A 14397-nucleotide genomic window follows, 5' to 3' on the forward strand; every position below is an offset into this window, starting at 1 on the left:
TTAAGGATGTGTTTAATTTAAGTTTTGCCGTATTACGTTTTAACTTGCTTGGTAGAAATACTTTCTGCTAGGATGAATATCTAATACATTTTCCAGGCTGTTTCAGTTCAGGGCCTCTTTTCAGCAATGACTTGTGTTTGCGAGATTGATCCAACCTCTATAACGTGGATTTGAGACAGTTCACTGTTCACCAGGAACTGAGCTGAGACGTAGTTTACTTTAAAATGATGTGCGCTTGTGCCTGGACGGTGGTGTTTGTAAGGCTGTGCTTTAGAAGCAAGGGTCGTGTGTGGTGTGGGTTGTTTTTTTTTTAATTGTTCTAAACTTTCAATGAAGAAGCTGTGGTGAGCTGAAGACTGTCTTCATCATTTAATTGTGAGGGCCATAGCTCCTTACTTTTACATTTAGAAAATATATTTTCATTCTGGGTATTGCTGGACACATTTTGGATCTAATGGTTATGGTGTTTTTTTCTTGGGAAAGAAGGAAAGCCTAATCCATAGAAAACACTCTGCACTAGGAAACCAGAAATATCTGTTATACTCTTTAATAGGGCTGTTATGTTCAGTTCTTTGCTGACACAGCTGAGCTTCTAGAAACGCCTCCATGTTCAATGTTAACTTCGCGTTCTCTTGAAATCAGTGGGAATCACTATGGATTATTTCTTTGCCAGCCAAAAAAGGCATTTGCATTTTTTAATTGAATGTTCTTTTGTGTGAGGCTTGCTAGTTAGGCAGCTAAATATAATTTTTATTATCTTCAAAATTGCACCAGTGTGAGCCAGCAGAAAGTATTATTCACTACTGCAATAATATTATGTCAGCTCTCTGCATTGAATTAGAGTTCTTTGTGGTTGCTTTTGGTCAAACTTACAAAAGCTAAAAGATCACAGACACAGTCAACAGTAGTGTTGCTATCAGTAGTAACAAAAGAAACAAAAGATGGTCCTCAACTTGTAACAACACACACTTTAGAAAAAACCAGTTCCTTAGTGTTGATTTTTTTTTCCAAGAGAAATTGAATTAAAAGGTAGCTTGCACTGGTATAAAACTACCATGGGATTAAAATATGGAGCTAAGATTCAGGAAATTTGATTGTAGCTTTCATCTCTGCCTCTGACTTTTGGTGTAGCCTTGAGAAATGTATGTAATATTTGGGTTTAAATTCCCATTTCTAAAATGAGGAAAATGCTTTGTTACAATCATATGTAATGATATAATTGAATTTCTATCACATTTACATTGTAATTTCTTTGGTACCGGGACAAAAGCAACTTCACATTGTTCACTGTCCAGCCTCATGGTGGGCAAAATTGGCAGGAAATGCTAGGCAGTACTGGACTGCCAGAGTGCTATCAATAATAAGAACAAGTCAACCATGCTTTCCTCTTCACAGTTTGATATTTATCCAAAAGTTGGGGTTTTTACACAATACATACCTAAATAGAAGAATTACTTTCTCTATCCTCTTCTTTTCTAAATGATAACACCTTGGATTTTTATTTACACTTCTAAAAAAAGAAAGGAAGACTTATTGTACGAATCACTACAGTCTTGAAGACCAGCAAAATATAAAAACAACTATTATCATTTGCCTTTTCTCAGTGGCATTAGTCCGTGTTTGAAAGTGCTGTGTCTAATGCAAGATGTAAAGGTTTACAAAAGATTTGTGGCTGTTATTACACATGAAATTGTTATGAACAGTTAACGCTGCAATACAACACTAATTAATATCTGTGAAAGTATTTGTGTTTTTTCATCCTAATAAATATGTTGTCACCAAATTAACTATATATAGTTTTAATTCACGTATCAGCTACCTGTTAACTTTTATGTATGTTTTATCTTTACACTTCTAAAGAGTATTTTGACAAGTAAAACACAGGATATTCTGAAAATATTGACCTTTTGCAAGTTTTTCCCATCTGTGTTTTTTTTAATCCATTTCAATTTACTAAAGGGAGGAGACAGTACAAGGAGTTAAATGTGTTTACCATGAGAGAACAACATCGGTAATTACTTTGATTTCAGTTCCTTTTGATGTGTATTCAGGGGATGAAGAGGTCAATAATATTATGACCATGCAAATAGAAAAGGGTTCTTTTTGACCATATAAAAAACAGCAAAGGATTATTAAAGCATTAACCTTGATTTTAATGGCCTTGGTTGAGTGGTGAGATCACAATTTGGATGAGCCTGATTATTTACTAAATACAATACATAAATGCAACGGGTTCTTAACACCCATTGCACTCTGGCATTATCGCATTACTGCCATCCTTTGTTGCCTTGCAGACAGGAATATGAAAGCAATCTGTCATGTAGTGAGACTGGCTCCAGAAGCATTTCTCTGATAAGAAGACCCCCTGCCCTTTGCTAGTGTCTGGTCCAGTAGGCTTAGCCATGCGCTTAATCCCCAGAAAGTGGTTCGATTATTGCTGACCAGCAATGGCGAGATAGTTTTTTTTCCCCTAGCTATCAACCTTCCATTAATTCCTTAAGCAGAAATGCGGTGCAATCTATATTTCCTTGGCATGTGTCACCCAGATGGTGCACTGCTCATGTTTTCAAATAACCATGCTCCAAAATAACAGAGTTTGAATAATAAATTCCACAAATCCTTCCTGAGAAAGAGGCACAATTCTCAAGAGCTGCATAAACTTTACGCATGATGCTGTAGCTCATCCACATTATGCAGAAAAGTATATATTCTCTTGCAAAGCAGATGTTTGTATCTGAATTCCTTAATTTAGGGAGGAAAAAGAAAGATATCTGTTTGCTCAAACACTGTAGAATATATTTAATATTTGATTATGTCTTAAACACTAGCCTTAGCTCCCTGGTCAGCTTTGCAGAACTTGTCATTTAATATGGCTAAGCTTAAATCCTATGTGTAGGTCGATGCTGTCAAGCAACCATGACTGTACATTTTGGTATTGATTGGAGTCATTGCAGTAAATTCCTTCTTAACTCACATTCCTTTCCTTCCCAATCCCCTCCCCATAGATAAAAGTGTGAGCGTGTCTTTTTCTGTCTGAGGAGATATTTTTTACATTTACAGACAGCCTATATGAAGATAGATGTACGTAGCCCTCTGTGTATATATACATTCTCTTTCACACATCCAAAGTAAATGCTCCCAATTGCTCCTACTGTGCTATTTTATCACCTCAAATATTTTCTGCATTTTCTCTTCCATCAGATTTCTTATGTTGATATACTTGGACCAGAAGGTAGAAGGATGAAACGTCACCTGGCAATAAACTGTATGAGAGATATGGTCATTTGCTGGTGGTCAGCAACTAGTGATGGAGCATGGCCTTGGTCTCCTATTTCCTGTGAGAGGGACAGAGCCAACCTATTGCTATTAGGCTGTGCACATGGCAAATTGGAGGTAAAGTGCTGAACTCTCTTGTTACATGATTTTTTCAGATTTGCTAAAGAAATAAATCTTCAACTTAAATGCATATTCAGGTAGATATAGAGAACAGATATGATAAAAACATATGAAAGGAAGATCAGCCATTCTAATCTTAAAAACAAAGGTTCGTTATTTAATGAAAAAAAGCACCTTATTTAGTATGTTTACTATTTTCACATCAAAACTGGCAATCTGAGAAATGCAATAAGGGAGTTAGGTCTTTATAATGGAATAGCTTTGGGGCTGCTAGCACTGAAAATAAAAGGGTCAGAGTGCCACTAGAAAACTCTAACCTGAGTTAGAAACTGTAGCTGTTGCATGCTTGTCTAATGCAGTTATTTTACGTTGTCTGCAATGTTAACTGATAGGCATTTTATATCTATTTTAAGTGTTTTATTATAAAATTTTAGCTACACCCAGATGCTGCTTAAATTGTTGCTATTGAGTATTGATCAAATCAGGGACCATTTTTTTTCTTAAAGAGAAAGTCAAAATTCCTCATCTACAGGTGGGAATGTAAGCTACAAGTTAGAACAAGGCTACAAGCTGACCTTCTTGACACTTGCTTAGCTTACCTTTTTGGGCAGATGTTCCCATTTCATCTATTTCATTTTTATTTAATCTATTTAAGATATTTGAATCCAGTTTCTTATGTTAGGTAAAGACTTAAAAGTGAAGCTATCTGGGCATACTCTGAAAAGAACTGGAGCCTGAATTTAAAATGTAAAAGCTGTTCTGGACTAGCATCTTGTATAGATGCTCCTGCATTTGGAGTTTTATTTTGAGTTTAGCTTAAGCCACTACTAATATGGACTGAAAAGGCACCGACTGTGGGAGAAGAGCACAAACTTGAGGATCAGCTGTGGAATAGCTGTTCTGGAGTAGCTATTGTAGGCTATTTCGCTGTAGGGAAAAACCCGAAGTAACATTTTAGAATAAGGTGCTCTTATAAACAACATCCTGTTCTCTTTAATTAGGGAAGGTGTAAATGTTTTAATGTCTTGGAATTGTTACTTTGATAACTAATATTAATTTCAGTGACTTTTTTTCCCTTGGGATTTTGTATATATTGAAAACAAAAGAGAAAAAGTAGTTGAGACAGCTTTTATTTCTTATTTCAGTCATTAGTCACTGTAGAATTTAAGTTTAAATTACCTCCAGTTCTGCCGCCTTTACTTCTTTTCAATTGACCTCTCTCCACTAGCGGTCATCATTGACTCATCTCTCTCCTCTGCCTGATATACACCTGCAGTTCTCAATTCACTGTGCAGCTATGCCCAATCACATACAAAAATTATTCTGGTAGCTAAAACATGCGTCTGTTCTTTGTAAGTTTTTTCAGCCTACTCCTTGTGCCAGTTTGATATTATGAAACTTCATCCTACTAATATTTCAGACCTTATTCCTTACCACGACTTCCATACGTCCAGGTTCTGGCAGCAACATTCCCATGCCTTTTGTTTCCTTCCCATGTCTTCCAGAAATCTCCCGAATGCCAGCGTAGCAGTCTTCAATCTATTTTCAGAGATATTTTTTAGAGACTCGTTTCTTCTAAGAAATTCACAGAAACCACCCTGTCAGTTTAAAGCTTTCTCCGTTTCATTTTATATATTATAGGGAGATTTCCAAATTACAGCATTGCTCTGCATCTTTCAATACACCTTGTTTTATCCTTTTCTGGTTTAGTCTCTAAATTGCTCAGGGCTGAGACTGTCGAGTATAGTCCCAAGCACATCACTGGTGCTTAACACAATAATGATAATAAGCATTCACTGAGCCTTTAGGCCTAAACTCATAATCCTTTTAATTTAGCCTGTATTGTAATATAAATATAAGAAAATTATTTTTAAAAGCAGAACTGCCAAATTTAACTGTTCAGTTGCTTTCCCTTTTCTGATTCTTTGCCTGTACTTGTCTGTTTTAATTCTAAGCTCTTGGGATGAAATGTCTTTTCCTGTATTTGTCAGTAAAATACCAAGCACAATGCCAGGGCTTTGGAAAACTTAGTCATATACAGATAACAAACTGTCTTGCTGGTTGTCAGTCTGTTCCATGTACTTATCTCTTAGATGCTCAGTGGGCTTCTGTGTAAGGCTCAAGACAGTCTGCCCATACGCTTCCCCTGTGTATCCATGACATGTAACCTATGGTACGGTTTGTTTGTTTTTTTTCTTGATATCTCTAGCTCTCCTTATGGGCAGTAGTTAAATTCCTGTGCATGGATGGGGGATGTCATAACCAGCAGCTCTAGAAGTAGCATCAACCCCCAATCTGCAATTAACTGAGGTACATTTTTCCCCTGCAGAGTCTGGGAGGGGAACTTTAACGTAATACCTTTAACTTTGAGGGTCATTTGATAACTTAAACATGAGCAAAAACATAGTTAGCATTTCTAGAGAGCTTCTAAACAGTTACTCTCTAGGTCAGATACCACAAAAATATAGTGTTTCTGTAAGCATGCTTATTTGCCTCTCTTTGCCTCTACTGCCTTACCATTTGTGGTGTTCCTCAGATATAGACCTGAAATAAAAACAGGACGTGCCATTGTTATGCATGAAAGTAAATCCATATTTGTCATATTTGAGCAATAATATGAATTTTCTCCCAGTAAATGATTATTGTTAACAGAAGAAGGAGAAGCATGAACTGATTCAGTTTGGAGCATTTATCAAAAAAGAAGTGTAGTATCAAAAAAAGAAGTGTAGTAAAATAATACCACCAATATTTTACTTGAAAATAGTAGTGTCACTTGGATAAAACAGCATTATTATCTAGAATTAAGAGAAAAGCAGGAACTGCTGAATGTCTAGCCCGTAAAGAGCTGTTTGGCATATTGGGTTTATGAAAAAGTAAACCAAACCCAAGAAAATGAATGGGTGCTACCCACTGCCATTCTGCAGCACCTTGGTTCTGACCTACGAAAACCACAAAAAGATCTGCGAGCTACTCACACTCGTAGTGTTGTAGCAGAGCAAAAGTAAATGGGGCACTTAGGTGATACTAATTCCTCCCTGGAAGAATTTTCTGAGTGATATTTAATGCCCACCAGAAGAGTGCTTATTAGGATGAGGACAGGAATAGCTCTGGGACAAGGCAACTCAGCCCTTCATCAAGATATCCTGTAACTACACGTTCTGCATTGGGATGATTCACATGGCACATATAGCGTTTGGAGTATTGTGTACTTAAGCAGCTTTACAACTTAATGGAGGAAATACTTTTTACATTTTAAATACGCTATAAATTTGATTTGAATTGTGCTGTGTGGCTTTATGTTTTAACATTTGCTACTATTAAGGCTAAAGGTAGATGTTATTCCTCTAAAAACAGAAGTAACGTTTTCCTTGCAAATCTTGACTTGTTTTACTCCCTTCATATTTTTTTTTCTGAGATCAGTGTTTACTATGTTAAATGGTATAGGATTTGGTGAGGAATCCTCCCCTGAAGAAATAAAAGCACTTTTCTGTTTAACATATGACTTTACTTCAGTGTGCGATATATGTTTATGTGCATGCAGTCATGTTGCTGCAGGACTATTTGTCTATTGAACCTTTGTCTGCTTTCTTGCATGCATTGGTTTCCTCTAGTAAACTCATCCATTCTCCAAGTTATTATTTAATTATTTGGGGTTTGTTTGTTTCTTCTTTGTTAAAGTACCAATGATCAAGGATGTTATTTGAATTGTCTCCCTGTGGAGATAATGCTGGTATTTTGATTTCAAAACCAGAAAAGGAATCTTCCAGAAATCATTTCGAACAATTTGCTATGAATAAATAGGATCTGATGTGAAATCATCCTTGGATTAAATGCTTTGAGAGAAAGTCATGTTAAAATCAACATGAACTTTATTCTGCAAACATAAATTAACAGGAGGTGATGATGCCAGGGCTCAGTTACTGTAGTACTTTGCATTTGTCTTTGCCATGTTTATTTTCACTCCATTTAGTGCTAGTGTGAATCACTGAAATTATACTTCAATCTAGTGGAAAAAATAATTTGCCTGAGAGAGAATATTATTTTTCTTTCTCCCAGGAGATAATATTTAATAGTTATTGCTTCCACATTGTGCCTCAAACTTCTGAAATAAACACGGCAGATCTTGTATGAGTGTGCTGTCCTACAATTACTGTAGCACTCAGAAAAAACATCTACGGTGTGTGACTGAATAGCTGAAATACCTCTCACACACATATAGCAAAGAATGTAAAATCCTTGTTGTCACATTGGGTTAAAAGTTCAATGAATAATATGGGATAAAGATGATGATGATAAATTTTGAAAGAAAATAAGAATAAGTGTTGGCTGAAGATCTAAATAATAAGATTGCATGTGGGACTGTAAACACAATGTAGCCAAATCAGTAACCTAGAATAGGAACCTTGCATTTTTATTTTAGAAATGTTTAAAAATAGGGGTTTTTTTCTTCCATCTTCACAGTGCTGTATTTAAAACTACTTCACTCTAGTGTGCACTAGACTTCCCACTCTACGTTTCTAATTAAAGTGTTTGTTGTTATTTGGAGCCTCACTGTGTGAAATTAAATAAGCATTTTTTTAACATTCATAAAATAAATCAAACGTATTTCTCATCTGAAATACACACAATTCAGTCACAGCAAGCTTATTTGTCTTGTTTCTTTTGTTTTCTTTTTTATATCTGCCTGGTAAGCCAATTTTCTGCTTAAGAACTACTGGTTAAAACTCTTAGTTGTTTTGATATGTGGTCTTTATCCTTTCCCAGCACTTTATGCAAAATACTTCAATTTTAAGTGTTCAAAGATTTGCACTGAGAAGAGTGATACTGCACACACAAGCTAGTGCTATTATTTCTTTCAAACATAAAATGAAAGTATTTTAACGAGCATAATTCAGGCACCTTATTTACAAAGATTAACAGATTTCTTTACTTGGATTTTTGTGATTTCTGACTCTAGGATTGGAGAACTTGACACGTACAGTATCCCTCATACTGCTGATTAGCTGATGCAGAGCACAGGCCAGTACTGCAAGAGGAAAACAATATAAATGTGCAGTAGTCATGCGTGACTGCCACATTAATAAGGGAAATATGCATAAATTATGTGGACAATATTTAAATACATTTACTATGTTTTTGTAGTGTACCAAACCTACCAAATGTTCCAAAACTAAAAGGGACTTTTAAGATTTTTTAAATTATTTATTTTACAGAAAGTAATTGGTTTTGCTTCGTGCAAAGTACTTCCAGAAATCTTCCCTTGAAATCCAAGGCTAAGTTCTTAGTCCAAGATTTACGGAAAGCACTTAACGTTGAATGGGATTATACACCCTGCCATGTGATATGACAGCTCTGTCTTTTTAGATCCACTGCCCTGTCCCCTCCTCCGCAAATCCTACCGTTGCCCTACCCACTTCTGAGGGAACTCCTCCAGCATTTGACTTCCCATTCCTCAAGCAAATGTTTTGCTAACTTCAAGATATGTTGCTATTTAATGTTCGCTTTTAGGGTTCCAGAGAACTACCGCTCACCGGGAAGGAATCCCAGTGGATTCCTTCAAATGGGCTGCTAAAGCACTATGTGCACCACATTTACTAGCATGTGGCTACTTACCAGATAGGAAAACAATTGGCAGGTACTGGAGTACCATCTTCTTGGAAAAAACAGATGTTTTGGTTGTTAGACTTCTTATTTTTCAAAAGCGTTATCTTAGCCTTATTAACATGTTTCTGTAGTTGTATATCTCTCTGCTTTAGTTTTCCAGTTAGTGTCGTGAAGAATTAATAATAAAAGTAATTTCTGAAAGAGAAACTCAAATCCTCCCTCTCAGATGAAAGAGACTATCCATTTTTTTTTCCCCTTCAGAGTGCCAAATACCAGTTACATTCAGCAAAACTGGAAACCAGAACAAAGAGGTCTCTCAGCTTGGTACTCTTCCTCCAAGAGGCACATGAGGCCACTGATGCATGAGAAGCAGCTTATCTGTTCCAATCTAAGGAGAAATGTTTCTCTTGTTTTCAGCCAGAATATGAACAGCGGTGTCTAGAAAAGTTTCCTTTAAGCCTAATTTGTTTAAAGATTATGTCAAAACTTCTGTTTTGAAATGCAGCAAATAGTCTTTCTCTCCTCGCAGGAACTTTTCCCTAGTTTAGAATTGTGTTATATACATCAACCAGCCCTACCCTAGACTTCATTTCAAGGATCTGCTCTTGAAATTATGTGAAGCTAGGAAACTTCTCATCTCAAGGCTCATTAAATTAGCCTTTCACAGTATAAGATCTTTCTTTAAGTTCAAAGTAGAGGGCAACCTTTTGTCCCACTTCTACTCTAACAAGGCAGAACAAAATTATTAATTGGGTTCAGTTTGGTTGCTGCCTCTCAAATGATCAGATGACAACATTTACTTTTCTGTGACTATTTCCATTGCTGTTTTCCAGCAGTCACTCCTATGGAGTTCTAAAATCCATTTTTCACATGTTTTCTTCTCTATTGTCTTAAACTTCAAGGCCAGTCTCTCTTCAGTCTTTCATCTCTCATAGGTTTGATTATTGTGTGGGTCTTCATGACTTTCTTGTAGCTTATGAGGAGATGTCCACAGAGGAACGCTGGTTTTGGATCAAAATATGTAGATGAATAATACAGTGCATTGAAACCTGCCACACGAAGACAGAAATCTGAGTCCCAGAGGGCCTCAAGGCTCGTTTCACTGAAGTTATGGAAGCTTTGAAGACTTGCTTGGGCAAGATTTCTATTTCACATATTTGAAAGGCAGCTACCTGGGTCTCTACTTTCTTAGGGAAAACTGCAGAACAAACAATAACACTTCACCTTGTCTTTATTTGGGGTTACAGAGCTCTGTGGTCACAGTAATCCTTTGTCCACAATAACTTCTTTTACAGGTTTCCTTGCTATGCAATTTAACACCCTAATAAGCTACACATTTCAGCAGTTCTAACATCTGCACAGTAGCCACTGCACATTTTGTGGGCATAAATGACTAGTTGCAGAGGCTAAGTCATCGGTGAGGGAACGGTGGAGGTGAGAAAATGTTTTTCAGACTGTATAAGTAATTTAATCTTTTCTTTCCTCTTTGGTGTATATTTTCATTGATCACTGCTCTTCATTGAAATCAGTTTACCTGGTTTTCACAAGTTGGATGCACTGACTTCTGTATTAAATGCTTTTGCATTAAGTGGTTCTTTGTGTGTCCCTACCTACTCATCTTAAACTAGCTGAGACTTTTTTATCAACTGGCAGCTGGTTTGCAGCCACAGAATTGCAATAATCCTTTTTTCTTTCTTTTCAATGAGAAACCCTTTTGCTAGCAAAATAAGTAAACTGTCAGAACAAAACAACCTAATCAGTCTGATCAACATCCCGAATAACTTGTTTATAAATTCATCAGTTGCTTCTGAAGTAATGGGTGGTATGCAAAAAAAAAAAAAAAAATCTTAATTCTTATTCTCCTCCTTTGCAGGATGAAAGGCTAAATTGTACGTTCAGTTGGTCTTGTGATCTGTGGAAATCAACTTTAAACTGCTTTAGCATTATGTATGCATTTCTGTTTTCAACCTGAAATTTCCAGATTTCCTCCCTTGCCCTCTCTCTGCCTTTTAATCACATTTGTTACCCCTTTCTGTGTAAATGGTACTTGCATACCACCTGGACTCAAAAGAAGGGGCTTCCAAAATTAGTGGCAGGTCAGCAGCTTTAGTTTATAGTGTAAAGAATGCTATGGGTATACCTGAGGGTGGGGGTTGGCTCAGTTTGACATTTTCCTTTCACTCTTTACTTCTGCATGAACAAACACCAGCAAGTTTCTGACTGACTTCTACTGCTCTCATTCTTCTAGAGACATTCTTTTTCTCTGTCTTTCAGAGAAATAGGTTTTCGTAAGCCAATTTGTAACTTATTTACATCTGGTACTTCTTCCACACTTTCCCTGCTCGAGTCTTGTATAATACCTCTCATTCTAACCCACATATTATAGGACACGAATCTTCATTGGACTCCACTGTTGCCTCCATCACTTTATGGTACTTCCCATGTTTCCACACTACAAATTCTTGCTCTTTGCAAGCTGCTGTCCTTGTATCATATTCTGCCTTTGTGTTCTTCTTCCAGTTCATTCAACCTTCAAGTACTGTAGGGGCCTGGACCGTGGGAAAGTTATAGAGAGAACATACCAGTACACTGTTATGTAACAGCATGAGATAGCAAGAAAGCATAGGGATGTGGCTTGCTTAAGTTTATAGTAAGTATCCAATTAGAACAGTAGAGGTGGCACGCAGCCAGATTATGGACAATACTTGTAGCCAATAGCTTAGTGTGTGACCGTTACATAAGAGAGTATGTAGGTTATAAAAGTGTGTGTTAACCAAAATAAAGAAGCTACTAGAGCACCATATTGGTGTGCTGTAGTTCCTTCCTCGCGCGGACCCCAACAAAGTACCCCTAAATGGTCCCCCTTTTCTGCTATCACAAATTCATTTATTCTGCATCTAAAGCTATATGGCACCAAAGAACGTCTACCACCTACTTATTTGGCAATGTATAGTATACATTGTTTAAACATGCCATTGTTTCTACCACTACAGTGAAATATTTTCTGTTACCATGGCCCAGAGCAAATAATCAAAAATCCTCTATGTGTGATGCTCAGAGTAACCTATTACAAATTTTTCCAGAAATTTGGGGATTTTCCAGAAATTGAGGATTTCTCCCCTACTCCACTTGTGAATAATCAGTTATTCTTTTGTATCAGTCAGCCGCTTGTTTCTCCTTTTACTGACGCTGTAAGGACCATCCCCTCTTTTATCTTCTATTCTGCTAACCTATTATATGCTCTGGACAAACAAATAAGGCTCGAACTATATTGCAGGGGTTTTTAATCAAAGGAATTAACCTTTTAAAAGTTAAAACACTAGATTATACAACTCTGTTTCTAAAACGCATGTTTCTTTTAGCTTACTGACCCATGAGAAAGCATATTTGCAGCAGTCTATTTTTTAAATCATCAAAGTAAGAATAAATTGTTACAAATGACTACCAAAACGTTTTGGTTTTTCAGGTCCTGAGTTACGTCCGTACAGAATGGGATCCACTCGATGCTAGCTTCAGCACTAATCAGCCTTATCAGGTTTACACAGTAGAGCACTCCATCTCCTCAGACAAAGAGCCCATGGCTGACAGCTGCGTCTACAAGTGTGTTAGGAACAAGATTCAGTGTGCAGCAGTCACCAGAATACCTCTACAATCCAAGGCCATCAGCTGTTGCAGAGACGTTACAGAAGACAAACTAGTCCTGGGTTGTGAAGATTCGTCAATAATTCTGTATGAAGCCTACAACCAAGTGACTCTGTTAGCCCAAGCAAAACTGCTGCCTGCCCTAATAGCCTACCACCCTTCTGGAGCCATATTCATGGTTGGCAGCTCTCAAGGGGAGCTGCAGCTTTTTGACACGGCACTGTCCCCAGTTAAAATTCAACTCTTGGCACAAGACTATTCACCTGAGGCAACTCTGCAATTCAGTAAACACTTTGACGTGCCTAGCAGCCTCATCCAGATCCAGTGGGCTGCTCCTCAGTTTGCATCTGCCAGCACTGATGGCACAGATATACATGATCTTTTGTTGGTTAGATTTGACAAAGGACCCTTAGGAGTACTTCACTTTAAACTTGGTAAGTTACTGAGCACATCTGTTGAACCTTGAGCTCTCAAGGAGACGTCTGTACCTCACAAGTTTTTTGTAGTTTGAAAACAACACTCTTGTTTTAGATATATGGGACCATAACCTTAAAAGCCCATAGTTCCAATGATATCTGAAGATGTGGACCAAGGAGTTCATTATGTTTCACAATTACTTAGTATCTTTTCATGTGAGGTCTGACAGAATAGGACCCTGATCTGTTGTTGGGTCAGGGTCCCATTATGTTTCCTGCTAGTCTAATAAAGCATAACAATTTCTCATATTGAAAATTCTTTAATTCTGTACTGTGTAGTTTTAGGAATGGTATTCATTCTGTAGTAATACCCCTAATGAGCTAAAATAAGCTATTTTTAATAATAAGATAGTAATGCTATTTTCTTTCCTAACTTATTTTTTTTGTGTGTATGATACAACTCTCCTTTCCATTACAATGTGTATTTGTTGCAGTACTCTCTTGTTCCTGACTTCAGAACATGAAGTCACATCACTTCTTTCCTTGAAGACTTTTCACACAAGAAGGAAGGTTTTCATAACCTTCAGAGAATTTTGGTGTCTCAATTAATTTTCCAGGAGTTGTGTATAAAAGAAGAAGTAATAATCCTAATTTTAGAATTTATATAGCGCTTCTCATTTTAGGTGTAAGGGGACTTTAAGACGGTAAAACCATAACTATCTTCATTTTACAGAATAACAAGAAGCAGCAAAGGAAAGCTAAAAGGCTTTCCAAGAGTTACACAACAAGTCAGTGGCTGAACTAAGAATAAAACCCCTGCAGTTGCTCATCAGTGAGAACTGTATTCATTCCATTCAAGTCAGGCAAGTTACAGTGGTGCAAACCCACTGTGAGAGCTAAAAAAAAAACAATCATGCTTAAATCTTCTGACTACCAAGCCAGTGTTTCAGCAGGGCAGACAGCCATGTCGAATATACTCATCCTGGAAAATTTCAGCATTTTGCCCATTGTCTGTCCAAGGAAACAGGATTGCCTTTGTAGATCTTTACAGGAGTTTTTTATGATTCTTTGTATAAAGCTATTGAGATTAGGAAGAAGGCTCCTTTTTAAAAAAACTAGGTGACAGTAAGGTTTGAAAATCTACTTTATTTCTTTACTGATTGAGACATGCATGTGCTTTTGTGGGGAAAAATCCTGTCTAAAAGTACTGCAGACCTAAACATTTGAAAGACTGAATTTAAAAAACTTAACTAAGTATGCCACTGCAAAAAGGTAAATTAATATAATAGAATGTTAGCAACAAAAATGTTGGAGTGGCTTATAGTTGTATAGTTTTAAA

The 14397-nt window shown here is 36.9% G+C and overlaps 1 protein-coding gene across 1 annotated transcript in view; it reads left to right on the plus strand.

Annotated features, from left to right (window-relative positions):
* The window catches only part of WDPCP (WD repeat containing planar cell polarity effector), a 106364-nt gene that overhangs the window by 20074 nt on the left and 71893 nt on the right, over positions 1-14397 (plus strand). The window contains 2 exon segments of the mRNA XM_068406821.1: positions 3202-3393; positions 12467-13076. Of these exon segments, the coding sequence (XP_068262922.1) occupies positions 3202-3393; positions 12467-13076 (802 nt within the window).

The sequence above is a fragment of the Nyctibius grandis genome, chromosome 1 (assembly GCF_013368605.1).
Source record: "Nyctibius grandis isolate bNycGra1 chromosome 1, bNycGra1.pri, whole genome shotgun sequence".
Taxonomy (NCBI): Eukaryota; Metazoa; Chordata; class Aves; order Nyctibiiformes; family Nyctibiidae; genus Nyctibius; species Nyctibius grandis.